General features: G+C 36.7%; 1 protein-coding gene across 6 annotated transcripts in view; it reads right to left on the bottom strand.

Annotated features, from left to right (window-relative positions):
• The window catches only part of SS18 (SS18 subunit of BAF chromatin remodeling complex), a 74,631-nt gene that overhangs the window by 13,523 nt on the left and 42,089 nt on the right, over nt 1-19,019 (bottom strand). For 4 of the 6 annotated variants that reach the window (XM_061131050.1, XM_061131052.1, XM_061131049.1 and 1 more), the window contains exons 6-9: nt 6,777-6,944; nt 6,025-6,129; nt 3,101-3,193; nt 2,264-2,383 (exon numbers count right to left, since the gene is read on the bottom strand). In XM_061131050.1, the coding sequence (XP_060987033.1) occupies nt 2,264-2,383; nt 3,101-3,193; nt 6,025-6,129; nt 6,777-6,944 (486 nt within the window). The remainder of the gene's footprint in view (nt 1-2,263; nt 2,384-3,100; nt 3,194-6,024; nt 6,130-6,776; nt 6,945-19,019) is intronic. The other 2 variants (XM_061131054.1, XM_061131053.1) reach the window with 2 other exon arrangements.

The following is a 19,019-nucleotide window of genomic DNA, read 5'->3' as shown; positions in this document are numbered from 1 at the left end:
GCTTCTACTTTTCCCCTTCTATTTGCCATGAAGTGATGGGACCAGACGCCAAGATCTTAGTTTTTTTTTAATGTTGAGTTTCAAGTCAGCTTTTCATTTTCCCCTTTCACCCTCATCGAGAAGCTTTTTAGTTCTTCTTCACTTTTTGCCATTAGAGTGGTATCATCAGCGTATCTGAGGGTTGTTGATATTTCTCCTGGCAATCTTGATTCCAGCTTGTGATTCATCTAGTCCTACATTTTGCATATAAGTTAAATAAGCAGAGTGATAATATACAGCCTTGAAGTACTCCTTTCCCAATTCTGAACAGGTCATTCTATGTCCAGTTCTAACTGTTGCTTCTTGACCCACATACAGGTTTCTCAGGAGACAGCTAATGTGATCTGGCATTCTCATATCTTTTAAGAATTTTCCAGTTTGTTACAATCCACAAAAGGCTTCAGCATAGTCAGTGAAGCAGAAGTAGATGATTTTCTGGAATTCTCTTGCTTTCTCCATGATCAAACAAATGTTGACAATTTGATCTCTGGTTCCTCTGCCTCTTTGAAAACCATCTTGTGCATCTGGAAGTTCTCAGTTCACATACTGCTGAAGCCTAGCTTGAAGGATTTTGCACATATCCTTGCTAGAATGTGAAACGAGCACAATTAGATGATAGTTTGGACATTCTTCTTTCATTCAATGGAATGAAAATTGACCTTTTCTAGTCCTGTGGCTACTGCTGAGTTTTCCAAAGTTGCTGACATATTGAGTGCAGCATTTTAACAACATCATCTTTTAAGATTTTAAATAGCTCAGCTGGAATTTCATCACCTCCACTAGTTTTATTCATAGTAATGCTTTATAAGGCTCACTTGACTTCACATTCCAGGGTGGCTCTAAGTGAGTGACCACACCATGGTAGTTATCTGGGTAATTAAGACCGTTTTTGTATAATTCTTCTGTGTATTCTTGCTACCTCTTCTTAGTCTCTTCTGTTTCTGTTAGGTCCTTACCACCTCTGTCCTTTATTGTGTACATCCCTGCATAAATGCCCCGTTAGCTCCAATTTTCTTGAAGAGAACTCTAGTCTTTCCCCTTCAATTATTTTCCTTTATTTCTCTGCATTGTTCATTTAAGAAGGGCTTTTAATTTCTCTTTGCTATTCTCTGGAACTCTGCATTCAGTTGAGTATATGTTTCCCTTTCTGCCTTTGCCTTTCACTTCTCTTCCTTCCTCAGCTATTTTGTAAAGCCTCTTCAGACAACTACTTTGCCTTCTTGCATTTCTTTTTCTTTGGGATAGTTTTGGTCACTGCCTCTTGTACAACATTACAAACCTCTGTCCATAGCTCTTCAGATACTCTGTCTACCAGATCTAATCCCTTGAATCTATTTGTCACCTCCCCTGTATAATCATAAGGGATTTGATTGAGGTCATACCTGAATGGCCTGGTGGTTTTCCCTACTTTCTTCAATTTAAGCCTGAATTTTGCAATAGGGAGCTAGCTCATGATCTGAACCACAGTCATTTAGACATATTGATGTAAAAAAAAGAGACCCTGTTAGCAAAAGATGATATCTAATTAAGCAGCTCTATCTCCTATCATAGGAACTATATTTTCCTATATCTCAAGAGTCATAGATAAAATTAAGACTGATATTTCAGACTGATATATCAGGTCTGTGTCATTCCCCACTCCCTATCTAATGGATAGCCAACTAGTAAATATTACAGTGAGAATATAATAAGAAAAAATGGCTATACTTCCTCCAAACTCTGTAAGATACATACCTGCAATAAACATACCCCCATGGAAAGTGTACACTGCTATTTTAAAAGGGCATGACAAAAACATTTTCTCTAGACATTCCAAATGGACCTCATTTGTATACTAAAGGATCAATGTTACTTTTCATGGTAACAGTCATTAGTTTTGGAAACGAATTTGCCAAGCAGATTATGTAGATACTGTTAGTAATCACCCAACTCATCAGTTTTCTAAGCACATGCAAAGCTACTGGCTGGTCATGAATGCCAAACAGGTTTAGGAATTGATTAATTAATGAATTCATTTCAAATGACTTTCTATACCTTACCTGTGGTCAATGAGCCATCTCCAGTTTTTGCTTTCTCTTAAACAGACTACTAGTTTTAAGAACATTTTAAAGAGACACTCCATGAGCAAACTGAGCTAAAGCTATGAATTTTCAAATGAACATTTAAATATCCACTTCCACATTTTGGGGGGAGGGACAAAGTTAAAACTTCCAGAAGCAATTACCATAGCCCTGCTGCTGTCCTGGGTAGCCTTGCTGCCCTGGGTACTGCTGCTGGGGTGGGTAGCCCTGCTGGGGAGGTGGTCCTTGGTAGGCATCTTGCTGTTGGCCATACTGTGAATTTCCTACATGATAATTGGAGAAGAGGACAAAAAGAAAATACTGAGGAGTTTGCTTAATTAACTTTTTTCCTCTAAGATGCATAGCCAACAACACAAGAACAAAATTAAATGCTATATTGATTTTTGAAAGTTAACAAAACAAAGAAAAAACTCAAACCAAACAGAAGGATTTCGGCCAAACAAACTGCAGTTAAAGCCAATTTTGCAAGGTTGAACTGCAGCATTTTCAGCGTCTCTGCCATACGAGCATTACATTTACTGGAACATCACAGTCATAAGATCATGACTATGCTAAATAAAATAAAAAAGACAAAAATTAAAGACAGCTACAAGAGCACACACTAGCTACACAAGATCAGCAAGCTGTTTCCTAGAGGCACTAAACTTATATGTAAAATTATACATATGTGAACACACAACAAGAAAAAAAAAATTGGATTGATGGATTTATGTTCAAATAGAAAATTTCCACCGGGGAAAAAAATTATTTTAAAATGTTTTAGTCTTTTTATGGTTGTTAGAAATGGCAAGTCATGGTTATACATTTTAAATATTTGTAAGAAAATTATTCTGATTGTTCTAGGCTCCCTGGAACTTTCAAGACAGCCAGCAACTAGTATTCTACGAGAGCTTTGCGTGGGTAGAAGTTGTCTTATGCAAGAATTTTTGTTCCTGTAGAAGGGGATATATATGTGTATGTGTGTGAAGGTATATAGATACCTCCTTCGTAGTAATGTTGTGAGGAATCCTCATAAGGCCTATCGTAGCCTTGTTCAGGATACGACGGTTGCTGATAACCGTAATCATTATGACCTACATCAATTCGACAAGAGACAGGAAGAAACGTTAATGGCCACTGAGTGAAAACCCTAAATATATTTATACTTTCAGATAAAACTGAAAAAAAAGAAAAAGAAATGGAAATACATAAAAAATAATTTCAATTGCATTAGCCAAATATTTACCAAATGTGATTGCTTTCATATTGAGATAACGTGCATTTTCTTTTTAAAGCAAAAAACAGTTTTAGAAACATTACATTTAGTCTTAACTCTGATAATCCTCATCAAGGAGGGGAAAAAAAACTCTATCTTCCATTTTTTTAAAAAAAAGAAAAGGAAAGCATTTAGGCCTTTCACATGTAAATAACCTGAATTAAATTAGAATAAGCAAAGGAAGCAATTATCATATTTTGTCAAACACCTGTTCTGCTGGTCGCCAATTCCACAGCATATGCTAAAACAATGCAAAATATAAAGGAGCTCATAAGTTTTTTTCCCCCTAAAAGAAACTTAAATATTTCACATTCTGTATTAACTTCCTCGAAGTATTTGTATCTCAAAGTATTTTCAGATGCAAAAATATATTGCTTAATGCTGACATTCTAGGAGCCTTTAGAAAATATTTCTAGAGTATCATAAACATACACCTTCATAAAATTAATACTGTGTTAAGTGCCAGAGCACACTTTTAATTTTAAGGCACAATAAGTTACACCTGCAAGATGACTAGGCTTAGTCCTTTTAACTTATTTGCTCAAAGAAATTGTGGGAAAAAACCTTTCCGTTAGCTAAAATCTGAACTAAATTTTAGAAGAATACCTAATTAAGGAAGGAAGAATATAGTTATGAATAAATATAATACTCATAACTCTAGTATTTCAGTGTTTCCAAACCACCTCCTAAGTATCTACATTATAGATTGGCAACCTACGGCCTGCAGTCTAAATAGAGCCAGTGGCTTGTTTTTGCAAATTAAGTTTCACTGGAACAGTCATACCCATTCATATTTTCTATAGCTGTTTTCATGCTACCACAAAAGTTTAGTAGTTGAGACCAAGACCATAGGACTTGCAAAGACTAAAATATTTACTCCCTTGCCCTTTACAGAAAAAAGTTTGCTGGTCCTTATCTACATATTTACTGGCATAAGTATCTAAACGTAGTAAGAAAACATCCAATGCTGTTCAAGAAAACTGACTGTTGCTATAAATGAAATACTCTATGTAAATATCAGAAAAATATATTAATACACATTTATGTAAAAATGATATACAGCTTAAATTTTTAAATTCCATTGTACAATAAAAGAATTATTTATAGCAACCTTAAAGTTCTGCTATTTATAAGAACAACATATCTATTTTGAATAGAAAATTCATATTTATAACAATATAAATTTCATGTTTCATGAAATACTCAGTAACAGAATAAGTGTTAAATTCACCTCAATTACTTAAAATGTATTTTAAAAATTAAACAAGACTATCATTTATTTTCAGCAGACTATACCTAATGTGTTTAGCAACCTAGATTTCATTTCTTTAAAATATCTATAGTATATAAATGTAACTAAAGTTTTTCAAGGAAAAAAAAGTTAAAACAATGTCTACATGTGAAAGGAAAACAAAAGAACTCCAACATTCTAAATAACTGAGGGCAAGTAAGAGATTTTTTTAAAAAATATTTTCTAACCAAAATTATCCATATGTATCACTACCACTAAGAAACACATATTTTGTGTGCAAAATTCTATAAGGCGTGTTTGTTCTGCCTATATAAGCAGAATCTCTGCAGGAAAAAAACAATGTCCTTATACCACTTAGGATTTATACACTGACAGCAAGTGGCAGATAAAATGCTTTTTTAAATACACCAAGTCATATCCTCCTGCTAGCTTACATTAGCTTCTAGTCAAATGGTCTCAACATTTCAGCTTCAAGTTCTTAGTTTCTCCAAGTTTGTTAAGTAGTTTTACCTAATTACATCAAGGGAGCTTAATATAAATGAAGATTTTGGCAAATCCTTCCAAACAAGATAGATCATTTTGTAATGTGAACAGCCACCTCTATCTGATCAATTTTATATGTCTGGATTATTTTTTCTTCAATATTGTATCATAAAATTTTCAAGCATACAAGAAAACAAAGAACTGTATGATGAGAGTCTACTTGTAAACTTGGCTTACTACTAAACACAGTACATCTTTTACTGACCATTTTTTCACAAGCTACCTTCTCGTTAAAAAATAAAATTACCATTAAACTAAATAACTAGAGTTAAAATCTGATTTTCAAATGCCTTTCTATTCTACTAACTCTATATAAATAGCTATATTATGGATACAATTTAGCCTCCAAAATTTTTCTCAAATGCAAATGATAACATATATAAACCATAGTTCTTTGAGACGTATGTAATTTTAACTAACAGGATAAAATTTGGTAGAATACTCAAGAACTATATTCTCTTTGTATTTATACAATGAATAAAAATCAACAGTTGAACTTTATGATGTATGAATTACCTCAATAAAGCTGTTTCTTAAAAAAGCAAATCAGTAACACTTGCTTTGGTTCAAATGAACAATTCCAGATATAAAAGGATCTTCTTTTACATAAGATAGGATTCCAATGATAGAACATGTTGCCTGACGATACGAATATGGAATAACCAAGCAAAATATACTTTAAAATAGGTTATAAATTAATGCCACAATTGATGCTTTAGATTACTGAAGTGTTTCTAAATTTGGAAGAAACACAGTGTTAGTTTTTTCATTCTCATTACAGTGTTTTGAGTAGCTAGCTACATTAATATTGGGCAGGGATAGAAAATGGCAAAGTTAACATTAGGAGAGATTACCATCAGGGTAATATTGCTGGTTCATGCCTTCTGGAGGACCTTGTCCACCATGACTGTATTGGTCCCCATAATAGTCTTCCTGGCCTGAGTACTGCTGTGGTGGGCCTGAAAAACCACAACCAGTCAAGATGTAAATAGTTTGTTCTCTGTGTCATCAAAGGCATTCGGTCTAATCTGATGTTATGACAGATTATTTCTCAGCCGTAGATTCCCCTCCCATGCTCTGGCATCTCAGACACTTCTGACTTTTCTTATACACACACATGCATAAACACACAGCAACAACACACACCACATTTCACAGAAATCAATGTTAAGACCATACATGCAATATCAAACAATACCAACTCAAAAAACACAAACACTACCTTCCTAAAAAGAGATTCAAACTGGCAGAAAATTAATTTCCTGATATTAGGGCAGTTTGAAACAAATTAGGGTTTGTTTCTGATCATACATTTAGTAATTTCTCAAAAATAAAATGGTGTTTTCTGCTGTAAATTAGTGAGCTTATAATAATTTGATGACATAACCTTTTTCCAGAAAAGATTAAACAAAACCATAAACCAGGGAGTTCATATCCACTTTTCGTGACCCTCTGTACCTACTATACCCATTACCTTTTAAGAAAAATAATAAAATATGATTTTCAAAATCAAGAAAGAAAAGGCTCTAACTTTGCCTATATGAAAAGTTCATTAAAATGGAAAGCCTTTCGAGCACTGTGAGAATTTCTCCCCGTGGAGGCGTACCCTGTTGAGGTGGTCTATAGGGGGGGATCTGCCTCTGACCCAGCATATGATTGCCTTGGTTAACTTGACTCATCATCCCCATTGGTGGCTGCTGGCCTTGGTAATGCTGCCCGCCTCCCTGGGGCATGTTGTACTGTTGAGAAGGAGGCTGCTGGTGCATCACTGGACCTGAAAACAGACAAAACATTACACACATAATTGCTGGCACATAACTTCAATATCTTAAGAGAAATACAAACTTCTTGTATTGTCATATAATCCCTCAACTAGGTAATTTATTGGAAGATAAACTGACTTCAAGTAACATAAGCAAATCTTTTAACTACAGTTCACGTGCCTAAAATAATCTGCAAACTAGGAAAAACAAGCAATCCAGTTTGATTTGAATTCCACTGGAGGAATGTTATAGCAATTTCTTAAAAAACAGAGTGGTTATAATATATGAACTTGCTAAATGCATATATTTTTCATTATGTACTATGTAATATTTATCCAGACAACCTTTCCAGAAAAGACAGAATCTTGTGCTACATAAGAAAATATGTCAAAACAAAAAAACCCACAAAAATCACACAGCAAATGAGTATTTAAACAGAGGGAAAGAAATCTAATTCCTGGATATGTCTTTTTCCTTTTTCAATGCCCAATCATTATGTAACAGTAGACAGGGAATCTACAAATGCATTTATAAATGTACTATTTATATCAGTGGAATTTCATACACAATTTTAAAACAAAAACCTAAGGGTCTTTTATTTTTCAACTTTGTGAATATGCGTGTTCAGTCATGTCCGACTCTTTGTGACCCCCATGGACTGCAGTCTGCCAGGCTCCTCTGTCCATGGGATTTTCCAGGCAAAAATACTGGAGCGGGTTGCCATTTCCTTCTCCAGGGGGTCTACCTGACCCAGGGATCAAACTATCTCTTGCATCTCCTGCACTGGCAGGATGGTTCTTTACCAGCTGAGCCACCAGGAAGTTTTTTCAACTTTAAGATTTATAAACTAAAACAGTCTTCCTGAAATCAAAGGGCTATAAATGCTTAATAACCTCTAACACACACAGTCAAAAAAACACGTAGGCAGAGAATTACAATAAGCCATAGACTTAGAAATCAGAACTGCATAGTTTCCTGAGTGAGCAATATCCAGATAGTGGAACAACCACTGCTACAGTATCTTCACACTGGCAACAGTAAAAATGTATCACATGATATAATCAACAACAGCCATGAAGTTCCCTGTTGCCATCTAACAAAGTAGGTAGCTCCTCAGAGGTTCACTGGGCTAAGTTAAGGCATGTAGAGCTCATCATTTGAACATTATAACCATCACTGCCTGAGAAGCATGTATGAGTTGTCTCCTAATTTCCTGCTTAAATAGCTAGATGCCCCACCCCGCCTTCACTGACTTGGGGAAAGAATTAGAAAAGTTTTACAGGCAAAATGGTCCAGATGAGCCAAAAGCTCACAATTTACATAAAAAATTAAAAACACAACACACCCACCTCTTTAAATATATTTCTGACTAACAACAGCAGGAACAATGTGAGCAAAGAGAATTCACTCTTTTCCAATATGAAGAACTGGCTATCTAAAGAAGTACTCTATTAGAGCGAAAAATTTTTTTTCTCCTATTTGCCTTCTTCTATTCTACTTCTTTTCAAATTTCTTTTTTCTTCTAATTTTGTCATAAATATAAGTCTTCCAAAGGTTACTCTGGGACTTTGTCTTCAACAAGGAAGTAAACTCAATCACAGGGATAAGACAGCTCAGTAGAGACTGGGAGGGGAAAAGGGAACCCGACACAGAACGCACTTGCTCCCAGAAGTGCTCTCACGTTTACTTCATGTAAATCACTAACTACCAGAGGTAAGGAGCCTAACTTTCCCGTGTTCAGCCAAGAAATCCAAAGATCAAGATTACATAAGCTAATAGACATCAACTGGGAATCAGGCAAAACTCCAGTTAGATTTCAAAGCACATTTATTCCACTATTCTTCACTGCCTCTACTCCAGCTATAGCAAAGTTAGCAGTTCAGAAGCAAATTATGCAATGAAAAAGTTTCAAAGTACTAATTTATTAAGAGTACAATTATTAAAACATTTCGTATATTGAACACCAGCATTCATAATAGAATAGGCAGCATAATTGACCATTTACAGAATTCATTTCCAGTAAATGAAGGTTTTGCCTTGTCTTTCTTCTTCAACATTGATTAAAGATCTCGTGTTTTAACAGAAGATCACTATAAAATTAAAGCATATAATATGCAGTGGAACAAAAATTAAAGGGGAAAGAAAGCAAAAACATATCAGTTGGGGGAAAAATCCAAAAAGACACAATAATAACAAAGTTCTAAGGTTTGCTATAAAGGAGAAAAGTAATTCTAGTTTAAGCCCTAGATAGAAAAGACCATGCCACTTGTGCTTTATCTTTTGGGACTATCAGCAGTTCCAATCCCAAAGAGCTCAATTATCACCCTTCTCTTATTTTCTGTCACTTCTCTCCCTCTAAGGATCCACGAATCACTCAAGATCAAGCCTAAAACTGCAGAAAACAGAGCAGGAGAGCACTGCTAGACCATGGCACTTTTCATCTTTTTCCTTGAAGCCTTATCTATTAAAAAACTATGACTTAATTCTGATTGTTTAGGAAGCATATTATTTTTCTTATGATAATGAAATATGTCACACTGGCAAATAAATGTGTATTGAGATACTAAGGGACACTAAACTCAAAAGGCTACCCCAAAATAAGTTCTAAAAATCTGTGCTACAGAGTAAAGATTACAAAATGAGTATTATAACCATTTTCTACAAAGTGTGACATCACACATTATTATATGCTTAAAGGCTATTTTTTATCTTTCACATAAACCTTTCTGACACTAAGAAGTACCATAAAGGATGATATATACAAAGATCCTACTATCAAATACTCTACAAAAACAATGTCCTATATTTTAATCATATCTTGAGATATGAAATAATAAAACTCTAAAGTCATATTATTAATCTATGAATAATTTTAAAAGATTAAAAATGACAGCTAACAATTAATGAGTACTTATTATGGCCCAGGCACTAAGCTAAGAGCTTTATGTCTATTATTTATCCTCCTCAAACCCGATGAAACAGGTAGTATTGTTGTCAACTTCACTTTACAATTAAGAAAACTTAAGGCATACAAGCATTAAGACTCTTACCTAAAGTTGTATGGCTAGGAAATGGTGAGAAATCTAAAGCCATGCTCTTAGCCATTATGTGTAACTCTTCTCCAAAGTCAAATCAGACTTCTCCATGTAATATCTCGGAGAAAAACAGTCCTACATAACATTATCACTATAATAATAAAATCCTAGAATACAGTAAGTTTCTTCTTTTCATCTATTATCTCTGTGTTATAGTAAGAATGACTACAAAACTGTGTAGATAATATCCACTCCAAGCCCATTTTCTTGTTCATCTGTCATCACCTATTGCTCACATTTTACTACTTGTTCCTTAACCATTCAGTCTCAAACTAAACCATTTATAGCTCTCATTTGAAAGTATTACTAATGGTTTATTTGCAAGAAGAAAATCCCTGTATTTCAGTAAATTCAATTAGCTAACCCACTATCTATTAAAATGCCATTTAAAGTGAATAGGATTCTTTACTTACCTAAAATCTACACCTGCCTTCATCAAGAGTTTTAAGTGGTTCATAAGACATTTAGAAAAAAACATCAAGGGTAAAAGAACAAGAGCTAAGTAAGAAAATCTCAGAAGTTTAGTGAAGTCAATGTTAACTAGTACAAACCGAGCTGCATTTCCTAGCAACCAACGAAGAAACAGAACCATGACAGCTTTTATCTAGTAAAAAGAACAATTTTTAGAGAAATCCCATGAAAGTATTTAAAAAATACTGAAACATAACGTATCAATAACTTTTGTTATTGTTGTTAAGTTTCTTCAGTAACACAGACCACCCTTCCATGCAGTTCCGTACAGTAACCATTTCTTAAGGCTGTGACTCTGTCCCCAGGGGACTTTCAGTCAAGTTTGGAGGCATTTTTGGTTGTCTCCACAGGTGCTGGGGGTTGCCTACGGCCACCTAGTGGGTACGAGACAGAAATACTGCTAAATATCTCTGCACAGGGTAGGCCCCCACAGGAGAGACCGATGTAACTCAACATGTCAATAGTGCTGAGTTAAGAAGTCCTGGATTCTCAAGGGCATAATTCTACATCATAGGCATCTCTACAAACTAGTCTGAGGATTAGATTGTATATTTAGCTTTCTGCCGATTGAAAATTAGGAAAGGGGTGTGTTGTGGCTTCATAAATCTGGCAAAGCAAAAAGCTATGCAATTTCTCAGTCAACTCCTCTGAATAGTTTCAACTATACTATATAATAATATTAATTCAAAAACAAAGCCCCTGTAGACTGCATCTACTGTAAACTGAAAGGAATTCCAAAAGCTCTAGATTTATGGGACACAAGTGACAATCTACAGTGAAAGTAAAGGCCCCATCTTGTCCAAACAAAAAGCCATGGAGATGGGCTATATGAGAACATACAGCTTGTTTCAACTCAGCATGAAAGCTGAAAGTTATGAGCAGGTACAGGAGAGATTATCCTGCCCAGGAAAACTTCAGATGGAATGGGCTGTATAAACAGGCATGACTTGGAAGATTTGTAAAATGTAATTTCTAAAATTTACCCCTAGAGATTCTCATTTAGTGGGCATGGGGTGGAGCAGACAAACCTTGTTTTAACAGGTACCCCTGATGATTCTGATGCCGGTGGTCTTAGGATCACACTTTGAGATAAAGACTTCTAACAGAAAAAAGTAAATCAATCATCCCCTTTTATCATAAAAGAAGCGAGATTATGGTTAACACAAAACATTTAAACTGGAGTAAAACAGCATCCCATCAAGTCACCTAGGATGTTAGTTATAAAAGGAAGGCCAAGGAGTATATGTGTTACAAATACATCAAAACCCAGTGAATGAGACACTTAAAATTTATTTCATTGTATGTAAATGTTACCTTATTTAAAAAAAAAAAAACTATTAAAAGAAAAAGGAAAACGTTTTAAATGTTGTGCTCTAATGCTATGCAGACCAAAGTGTTAATGGGCAAAAGTATAATAATATCTGCAAAACACTCGGAAATGCATTTAAAAAGAAGATGCCATTAACGGATGAGTAGAATACAGAGGGCAACGATACAGGTACAATTCCTTGAAGTTTTCTGTACGTTTGAAATTTTACATTAAAAAAAAAACCCGGGAGAAAAATTTTAAATTAATCCTAAAAGAATATATGAAGACTTCTCAAAACTCAACAGTTAGAAAATAATTCAACTAGAAAATGGGCAAAAGACATGAAGAGACATTTCACTGAAGAGGATATACAGATGGCAAATAAGCACGTGAAAAGATGTTCAGCATGGCCAGCCATTGGGGAGATGCAAATTAAGGCCACAATGAGATGTGATCTACTACTCATTTTTAGAACAGCTAAGATTAAAAAAAAATTGACAATACCAAATGCTGGCAAGGATCTGAAGAAAGCAGATCCCACATGCACTGTGCTGCTGGGATGGTAAAATGGGAGAGATACTTTGGTAATCACTTTGGCAGTTTCTAAAAAAACTGAATATATAACTGGTAGTAAACCACTGTATAATAAGAGTAAATATAACAACCCTGGCTATGATAGTATTTTTTTGCCCTTTATATTTATATGATAAAGGTACTGAAAGAAAAACTTCCCACTACTCTAATGTCAAGCTTCTAGATCAGATCATTATCACTTGCAACTTATGAGCTAAATGAATCAAGACTTTCTTAATACTGTTCAAACAAAACTAAAGCCAGAAATAAATTAGGTCTTATGGCTAAAGAAGACAATAGCCAATAAACAGATCTCAAGTTCTCATTTTTACAAAAAAACCTTGTTCTCATTTTATGTAAATTATACAAATAATTATGGAATTAGGCTTTTTAAATGCATCATCTCACTTAATCTTACTTAAAGAAAATTAAGAAAATTAGACAGAGGTCCCATACACAGTACTCTATGGGGCCAAGACTTGGATCCAAGTCTGAAGAATTATATACCATATCTGGAAGTTGTGAAATATATGCTTTAACACAAACATAACAATTTGTGAAAATCCTTACGTTTGAATATGTAATATGTAAGTAAAATGGTGTTAAAATCTGGAAAGCTATAATCACTAAAGCCTGGGAATGAAAAATATGCTGGTTCTATCAAATGTTAACTGTTGGTCCAGAAAGCCTACCACATTACTCAAATTAATTAGACTTTTAAGAAACACATTTAAGGCACTAACTGTGTATCTTTCTGGGTTATCATGTAACATTTGGTTTCAGTTCCCATTCACTGAAAAGACATATCTGCATGCCTACCCCCAGGTTTTGTTCTAGACACCAGGACAAAAGAGGCAAACCTCTGCCTCTTTGGAGCTGTCTGAATTGCAGTGGAGCGAACACTCTCTACGTAAGTGAGTGGATCCAACACGTAAGAAGGTGATCAACTGTGAACATGAGCCTTACTCCTAAAGTTCAAAGTGACCATCACTGAACTTAATATGGGAAATAGTTAAAATAACACAGGAAGTAGATCAGATTAACTATTTACAACATTGTGCAGCAATTTAAGAAAGAAATTAACATTAAAAACTCCTGGAGAAGGAAATGGCAACCCACTCCAGTACTCTTGCCTGGAAAATCCCGTGGACGGAGGAGCCTGGTTAGGCTACAGCCCATGGGGTCGCAAAGAGTTGGACACGACTGAGTGACTTTTCTCTCTCTCTCTCTACTTCTTTTCAGTAGTCCTCCATAAGTTCACACTGTCCATTTACAGCTAATCTGTGTCCACTTTCAGACGGCGGTACTGCTTCATGGTCGCGCAGGCGCCTTTAACAGCGGGTCCTGGTTCCTCCCTCTCATCCTTCATGAACTGGCTGTCATTTGTTTCACTTAATGCTATACTCACCCTGTTTCTGCCAAAAATTTGAACAAACTTTGTCTACTGTGTCGGTTAAGAAAAAGAAGCATTTTAGTGTTACCTTTATTTTTTCCTTCTCCAGTGCTCTTTTTTTTATTTAGATTCAGATTTTCTGACCTGTATCATTTTCCTTCTCTCTGCAGAACGTTTAACATTTCATGCAGGTCATGTCTGCTGGCAGTAAATTGGCTCAGTTTTTGTTTGAAAAGTCTTTATTTCTTCTTTACTTTTGAGGGATCGTTTCACTGAATGTAGGACTCTATACTTTTCCTGCTTGCGTGTTTTCTAAGGAGAAGTTTGTTGTAATTCTCTGGTTTTTACTCTGGAGATAAGGTTTTCCCTCCTCCGGGCTTTTTCAGCACTCCCCTTGTCCCTGGTTCTCTGCAGCTGAGTGTGATTTGCCAAGGTGTAGATATTCTGGTATTTGCTGTGTTTGGTGTTCTCTGAGTTTCCTGGATCTGCAGTTTGCGGTTTATTGTTAACTTTGAAAAATTCTCAGCTGTTTTTCCGTCACATATTTCTTTCTGTTCCTTCTCCCTTCTCCTGTATTCTCATCATGTATATGTATCACTTTTTAATTGTCATAAATTTGCTTGATACTCTGTTCTCTGTTTTCCCTGTCTTTCCTTTCTGCTTTTCAGTAGGGGAAGTTCTTACGGACAGATACTCAGAGTCCCTCTTTCCTCAGCCCTGCCATCAGTATTTTTCACTCTTTGTCCACATTTCCTCTCTTCTTACATTATGTGTTTGCTTTTCCCATTAGAATCCTTAGCGTGTTAATTACAGTTACTTCAGATCCAAATCTGAGAATTCCAGAATTTCTGCTGTGTCTCTTCAGACTCTTCTCTCTTGCCTTTCACCCGGCCTGTGGCTTTTGTAGAAAGGTGGACATGGCGTCCTCATGAAACGTGAAGTGGGCCGGTGCTTGGCTTGAAGTGTGGTGGTAACCTGACCAGGGCTGGTCCCGGGTCTCCCCCTGCAGCTGCACACGTCAGTGCTTCAGGTTCCTCTCTCGTCCTTGTTTGTTGCCTTCTCCTTGACTCTGGGTTTCTCTAAAGACTCTTTTCATAGAGTCTGTACCTTGGGGCATTTTCCCCTGTAATCCTGTTATTATGCTTGAGCCCTGAGGAGTGGTCTGGGGGAGGGGAAGCATTTTATAGTCTGATTAAATTTCAGCCTTTTAGTGGCTTGTGTTTCCCGGGTTGTGACCTTGACAAGTATTTCTTCCCCTCCTTTCCCCTCCTAGGTGAGACCAGAAGGCCAGGGGCCAGGGTGGGGAGGGGCCTCCCCACCTCCTGAGATGGTGAAGTCTTCTCACTACAGCACAGGCCTTTGTTTTGGAGAACCGCTCAGGGCTTGCGGCCAGGGACTCCGGTGGTTTCTTTTCCTTTCTTTTCTTTTCTTTCTCTGGTGAGAACCTGGTGGTTCCTGGAGATGAACCCCAGGACACTGTGGGGCCCCTGGGACCGCAGCCCCGGGAGGTGCTCAGTCTCACCCGCGTGCAGTCGGCCTGGCGTCCCGTGCAGGCTGCCTCCGGGGCTCCCGCCGGCCCGAAGAGCTTCTGCTCCAGGCGAGCGGACGTCAGTGGTCCCATCCACAGGTTTCTCCAGGTCTGGGGGAGACATCTGACCAGGTTTCTCTGATACATCCAGGAAAAGTCATTGATTGTCAGTGCCGTGTGTTTCTTGCAGACAGGAGCTGTGACTTCTAAGCTCCTTGTTCGAGTGGAAGGTGGGGCCCCTCCTCTGTGTAATTTGGTTGTTGCTGACGGGCAGGAAGACTGCTGGTTTTACTAATGGCCACCTTGACAGGTTGTCTTATGAGTTCTAATAGTTTCTCAGTTGAGACTTGGATTAACTAGATAATCAATGGTAGCGTTTATCTGCAAGTAGTAATAATTTGGCCCCTTATTATTATGTCTTCTGTATTTTATTGAAAACATGCTCTATTTTCTGACATATCCTGTGTTCCCAGGTGTGCCTGGGGGCCTTTCCATCTCCTGGGTGATGAAGCGAGGGCCTCGCCCTTATTCTAAAGCAGCGGCTTCCCCTGGGTGCCTGTCCAGCGGGAGCCAGCCAGACCACCCGTGCTGCATGGGGCCCTCCGCCTGGCACAGCCAGTGCTGGCTGGGCCGCCGAGGCTCTCCACCTGCCTTTGCCCCCGCGGAGGACACTGGCGTCTCGCAAGGCGATAAAGGGGTGGGCAGCACCTCACAGGCGTCTGTCCCTAGGTCCCAGTGGGTGGGTCTGCTTGTTTACCGCCCTGGGGGCCGTGGGCCCCTATGCCGACACGTGTGCCGGGAGACACAGAAGGCAGCGGGCAGGCGTTTCCAGAGTGTGTGTGCCAGAAACCGCTCTCCTGCCCACCGGCCGCGCGAGCCCGCCTTGCTGCACCGGTCCGTCCCCACTGGCCAGCGGTGCCGGTCAGACGAGCGGGCCCACTCCTCAGTCTGCCCAGGCGCTCGGCCCCTCTGGCCTGGCTGACTCTCATGGATCGCCTCAGCCTCCACAGCTCCTCCCAGCTCTAAAGTTTGTTCATCTCCAGTCGTCTCCCTTTGTTCCACTTTGCCCTGAGGAGGCCCCTGTGTTGTGGAACTACAGTTCCCAGAATGCATCCTGCAGGCTTGGCAGTCACTTCCTGCGGGCTGTTAGCAGCCAGGTGCAGACATTTCCCGTGTGTTGGCAGAAAACAACCTTGAAGAACCTTGGCGGTGTCTGGAGTGTAGAAAACTTAGGGATGGGTAAGCCTGCTTTCACTGTCCTAGGTCCAAAAATGAAAATTCAAATTTCTTGGAGAAAATTTAAATTTTTGTTTTTGCATATTGGTTGAGATCTTAATAAAAGAAAAGTGAAATCAGGGAAAAAAAAAAAAAAACATTAAAAACTTGCTAAACCACTCATCTAAAAACAGCTGTCCTCATAAAAGAATATACACTAAATGCTAAATTTAAAAATATTTGCTTTCTCATAAAACTACAACTAAAAGTAGGCATCAACTGCAATGCCACTGTCATGTAAGTTTATTTAACTTATAATTTTTTAATAACCATGAATATAGAAATCAGTAAATTTAATGAGGCCATGTTTGGTATGGTAGGTCTACATGTTTTCACTATATTAGACTTTGCATTAATTTGCTTTACTATTATTTTTCAATTTTTCAGTAAAAATTTAAAAGCTGAAAACAGCTTTTAGAGAATTAATGACATCCAAAGACATTCCATAATTTCACTGCCAGAAATGATACTTTTACTGTAACACTAGAACACAATGTCCCCTTTTATATTGGAACTATGAGTATAAATCATCATGCTGCTTCTCCTTCCTTTTTTAAACAATCAAAATGATAAACAGAAAATGTATAAGATGTCTATCCTTTGAATTAATTTCAATCAGACTCCAAAACACATGACAAAATTTTTAGATGAGTACTTTTTTTCTCCTGAATTTCATTTTCAAAGCAGGGAGGAAAAAAAGAAGGAAAGGAAAGGAAATAAAGGAGAGAGGGTAAAAAACAAAGCCACTTCAAAACTACCAGAATAAAACACATCTAGGTCTTGACCAGCAATGTTCTATTTAGAAAACTACTATGACATCATCAGATAAGTACCCAAATATGTCACCTAAATAATAATTATTAACGTGACAAAGGTTAAATAATTGCTATCTGTTTTTAAAACACAATTATCACTGTGCTTTCTCTCCCCTTTGTCATTGGACAGAGATTTAATCTAAGAAATCCCACTATTTCATTGTTAAAAAAATAAGGGGTTTTAACATTTTTTTTCTAATAGCTCATGATGTAGAGATATGTATACAGAAATAAGCAGATAGTCAAAAGCCCTCAATGTTTTGAAATCTGAATTAATTCAAAGAACAGCAAATAATATCTCAACAAATAATAACAAAAAATTTTTAAAGTAGAAAACATTTCCTTTTATAGAATATTGGTATTCTTCTAAGCTTTTCTTTATTTTAAAATGTAATCTCCTCTAATTTCTTTCACCTATTTATCAAAACAGAAAAAATTTAATGTAAAACATGTAGCTTATTTGTGTAAACCTAAGGAAAGGTTTTATAATAAAATAAATATTAAAACTTCAAATAAAACTTATATCATGCTGAACAAGTTTTTAAAAATCCAATAGGTAACATGTAATTAAAGTATTTTTATAAGGAATTCCAAAATATTTTTATAAGGAATTTAACTGAAAAGTTTTTTATTTGTGATTAAGAAAGCAAGTATTGCTAAAAACTCATATAACTTTCCCTCCTTTTTTCCATGATAATTGTAATCTTCTTTGGTGGTTCTTGATTCTGAAATGTCAAAATTTAACTGAAAAGCTTTATATTTGTCCTGAAGAGATTTTTTAAAACAGCGGTAATTTCCTCACTAACATCCTCCTTTCTCTTTTGAAATGTAGCTTTTATTTCTAAATCAGATCCTCAAAGTCATGTTTTATACAGTCTATTTTCTATTCATAAATTCACAAATTATGAGAACAAAGAAAAAGTAAAATAAACTTCTAAAAGAAGAAAAAACTATACATTGATACAAATAGGACATTTTTCAGAAGAACACTGTGGGGTGTTGGGGGTGATGCACAAAATAGGTGAAAGAGATTAAGAGGTACAAACTTCCAGGTATAAAATAAGTAAGTCATGGTGGTATAATGTACACATAGGGAATATAGTCAATAATATTTAACAATTTAGTTCAATAACAGATGGTAACTGGACTTATGGTTATCATTTCATAATGCATGAAACTATCAAGTCATTATGCTATACACCTGAAACTAATACTGTATGTTAAATGTAACTAAATTAAAGAAAAATGATTTTAATTTAAAGAACAGTAATAGCTGGTGGTTATGTTTTGAACAGAAACTCCTATAAAACTTTAATTCCTTTTTCCAAAAACAGTTAAAACTATTTTCTCCATACACATTGCTGCATATGTTATTTTTCTTCTTCAAATCTTAAGCGCATGCTCAGTTGCTCAGTTGTGTCTGACTCTTTGGCAAACCTATGGACTGTAACTTACCAGGCTCCTCTGTCCGTGGGATTTCCCAGGCAAGAATACTGGAGTGGGTTGGCATTTCCTTCTCCAGGGGATCTTCCTGACCCAGGGATCGAACCCGGGTCTCCTGCACTGCAGGCGGATTCTTTACCACTGAGCCACCTGGGAAGCCCCTTCAAATCTTAAGATGCCATAT

This window comes from Dama dama, chromosome 27 (genome assembly GCF_033118175.1).
Source record: "Dama dama isolate Ldn47 chromosome 27, ASM3311817v1, whole genome shotgun sequence".
NCBI lineage: Eukaryota > Metazoa > Chordata > Mammalia > Artiodactyla > Cervidae > Dama > Dama dama.
Note: the sequence above shows the minus strand (reverse complement) of the source record. Positions and strands in the feature narration are given on the sequence as shown.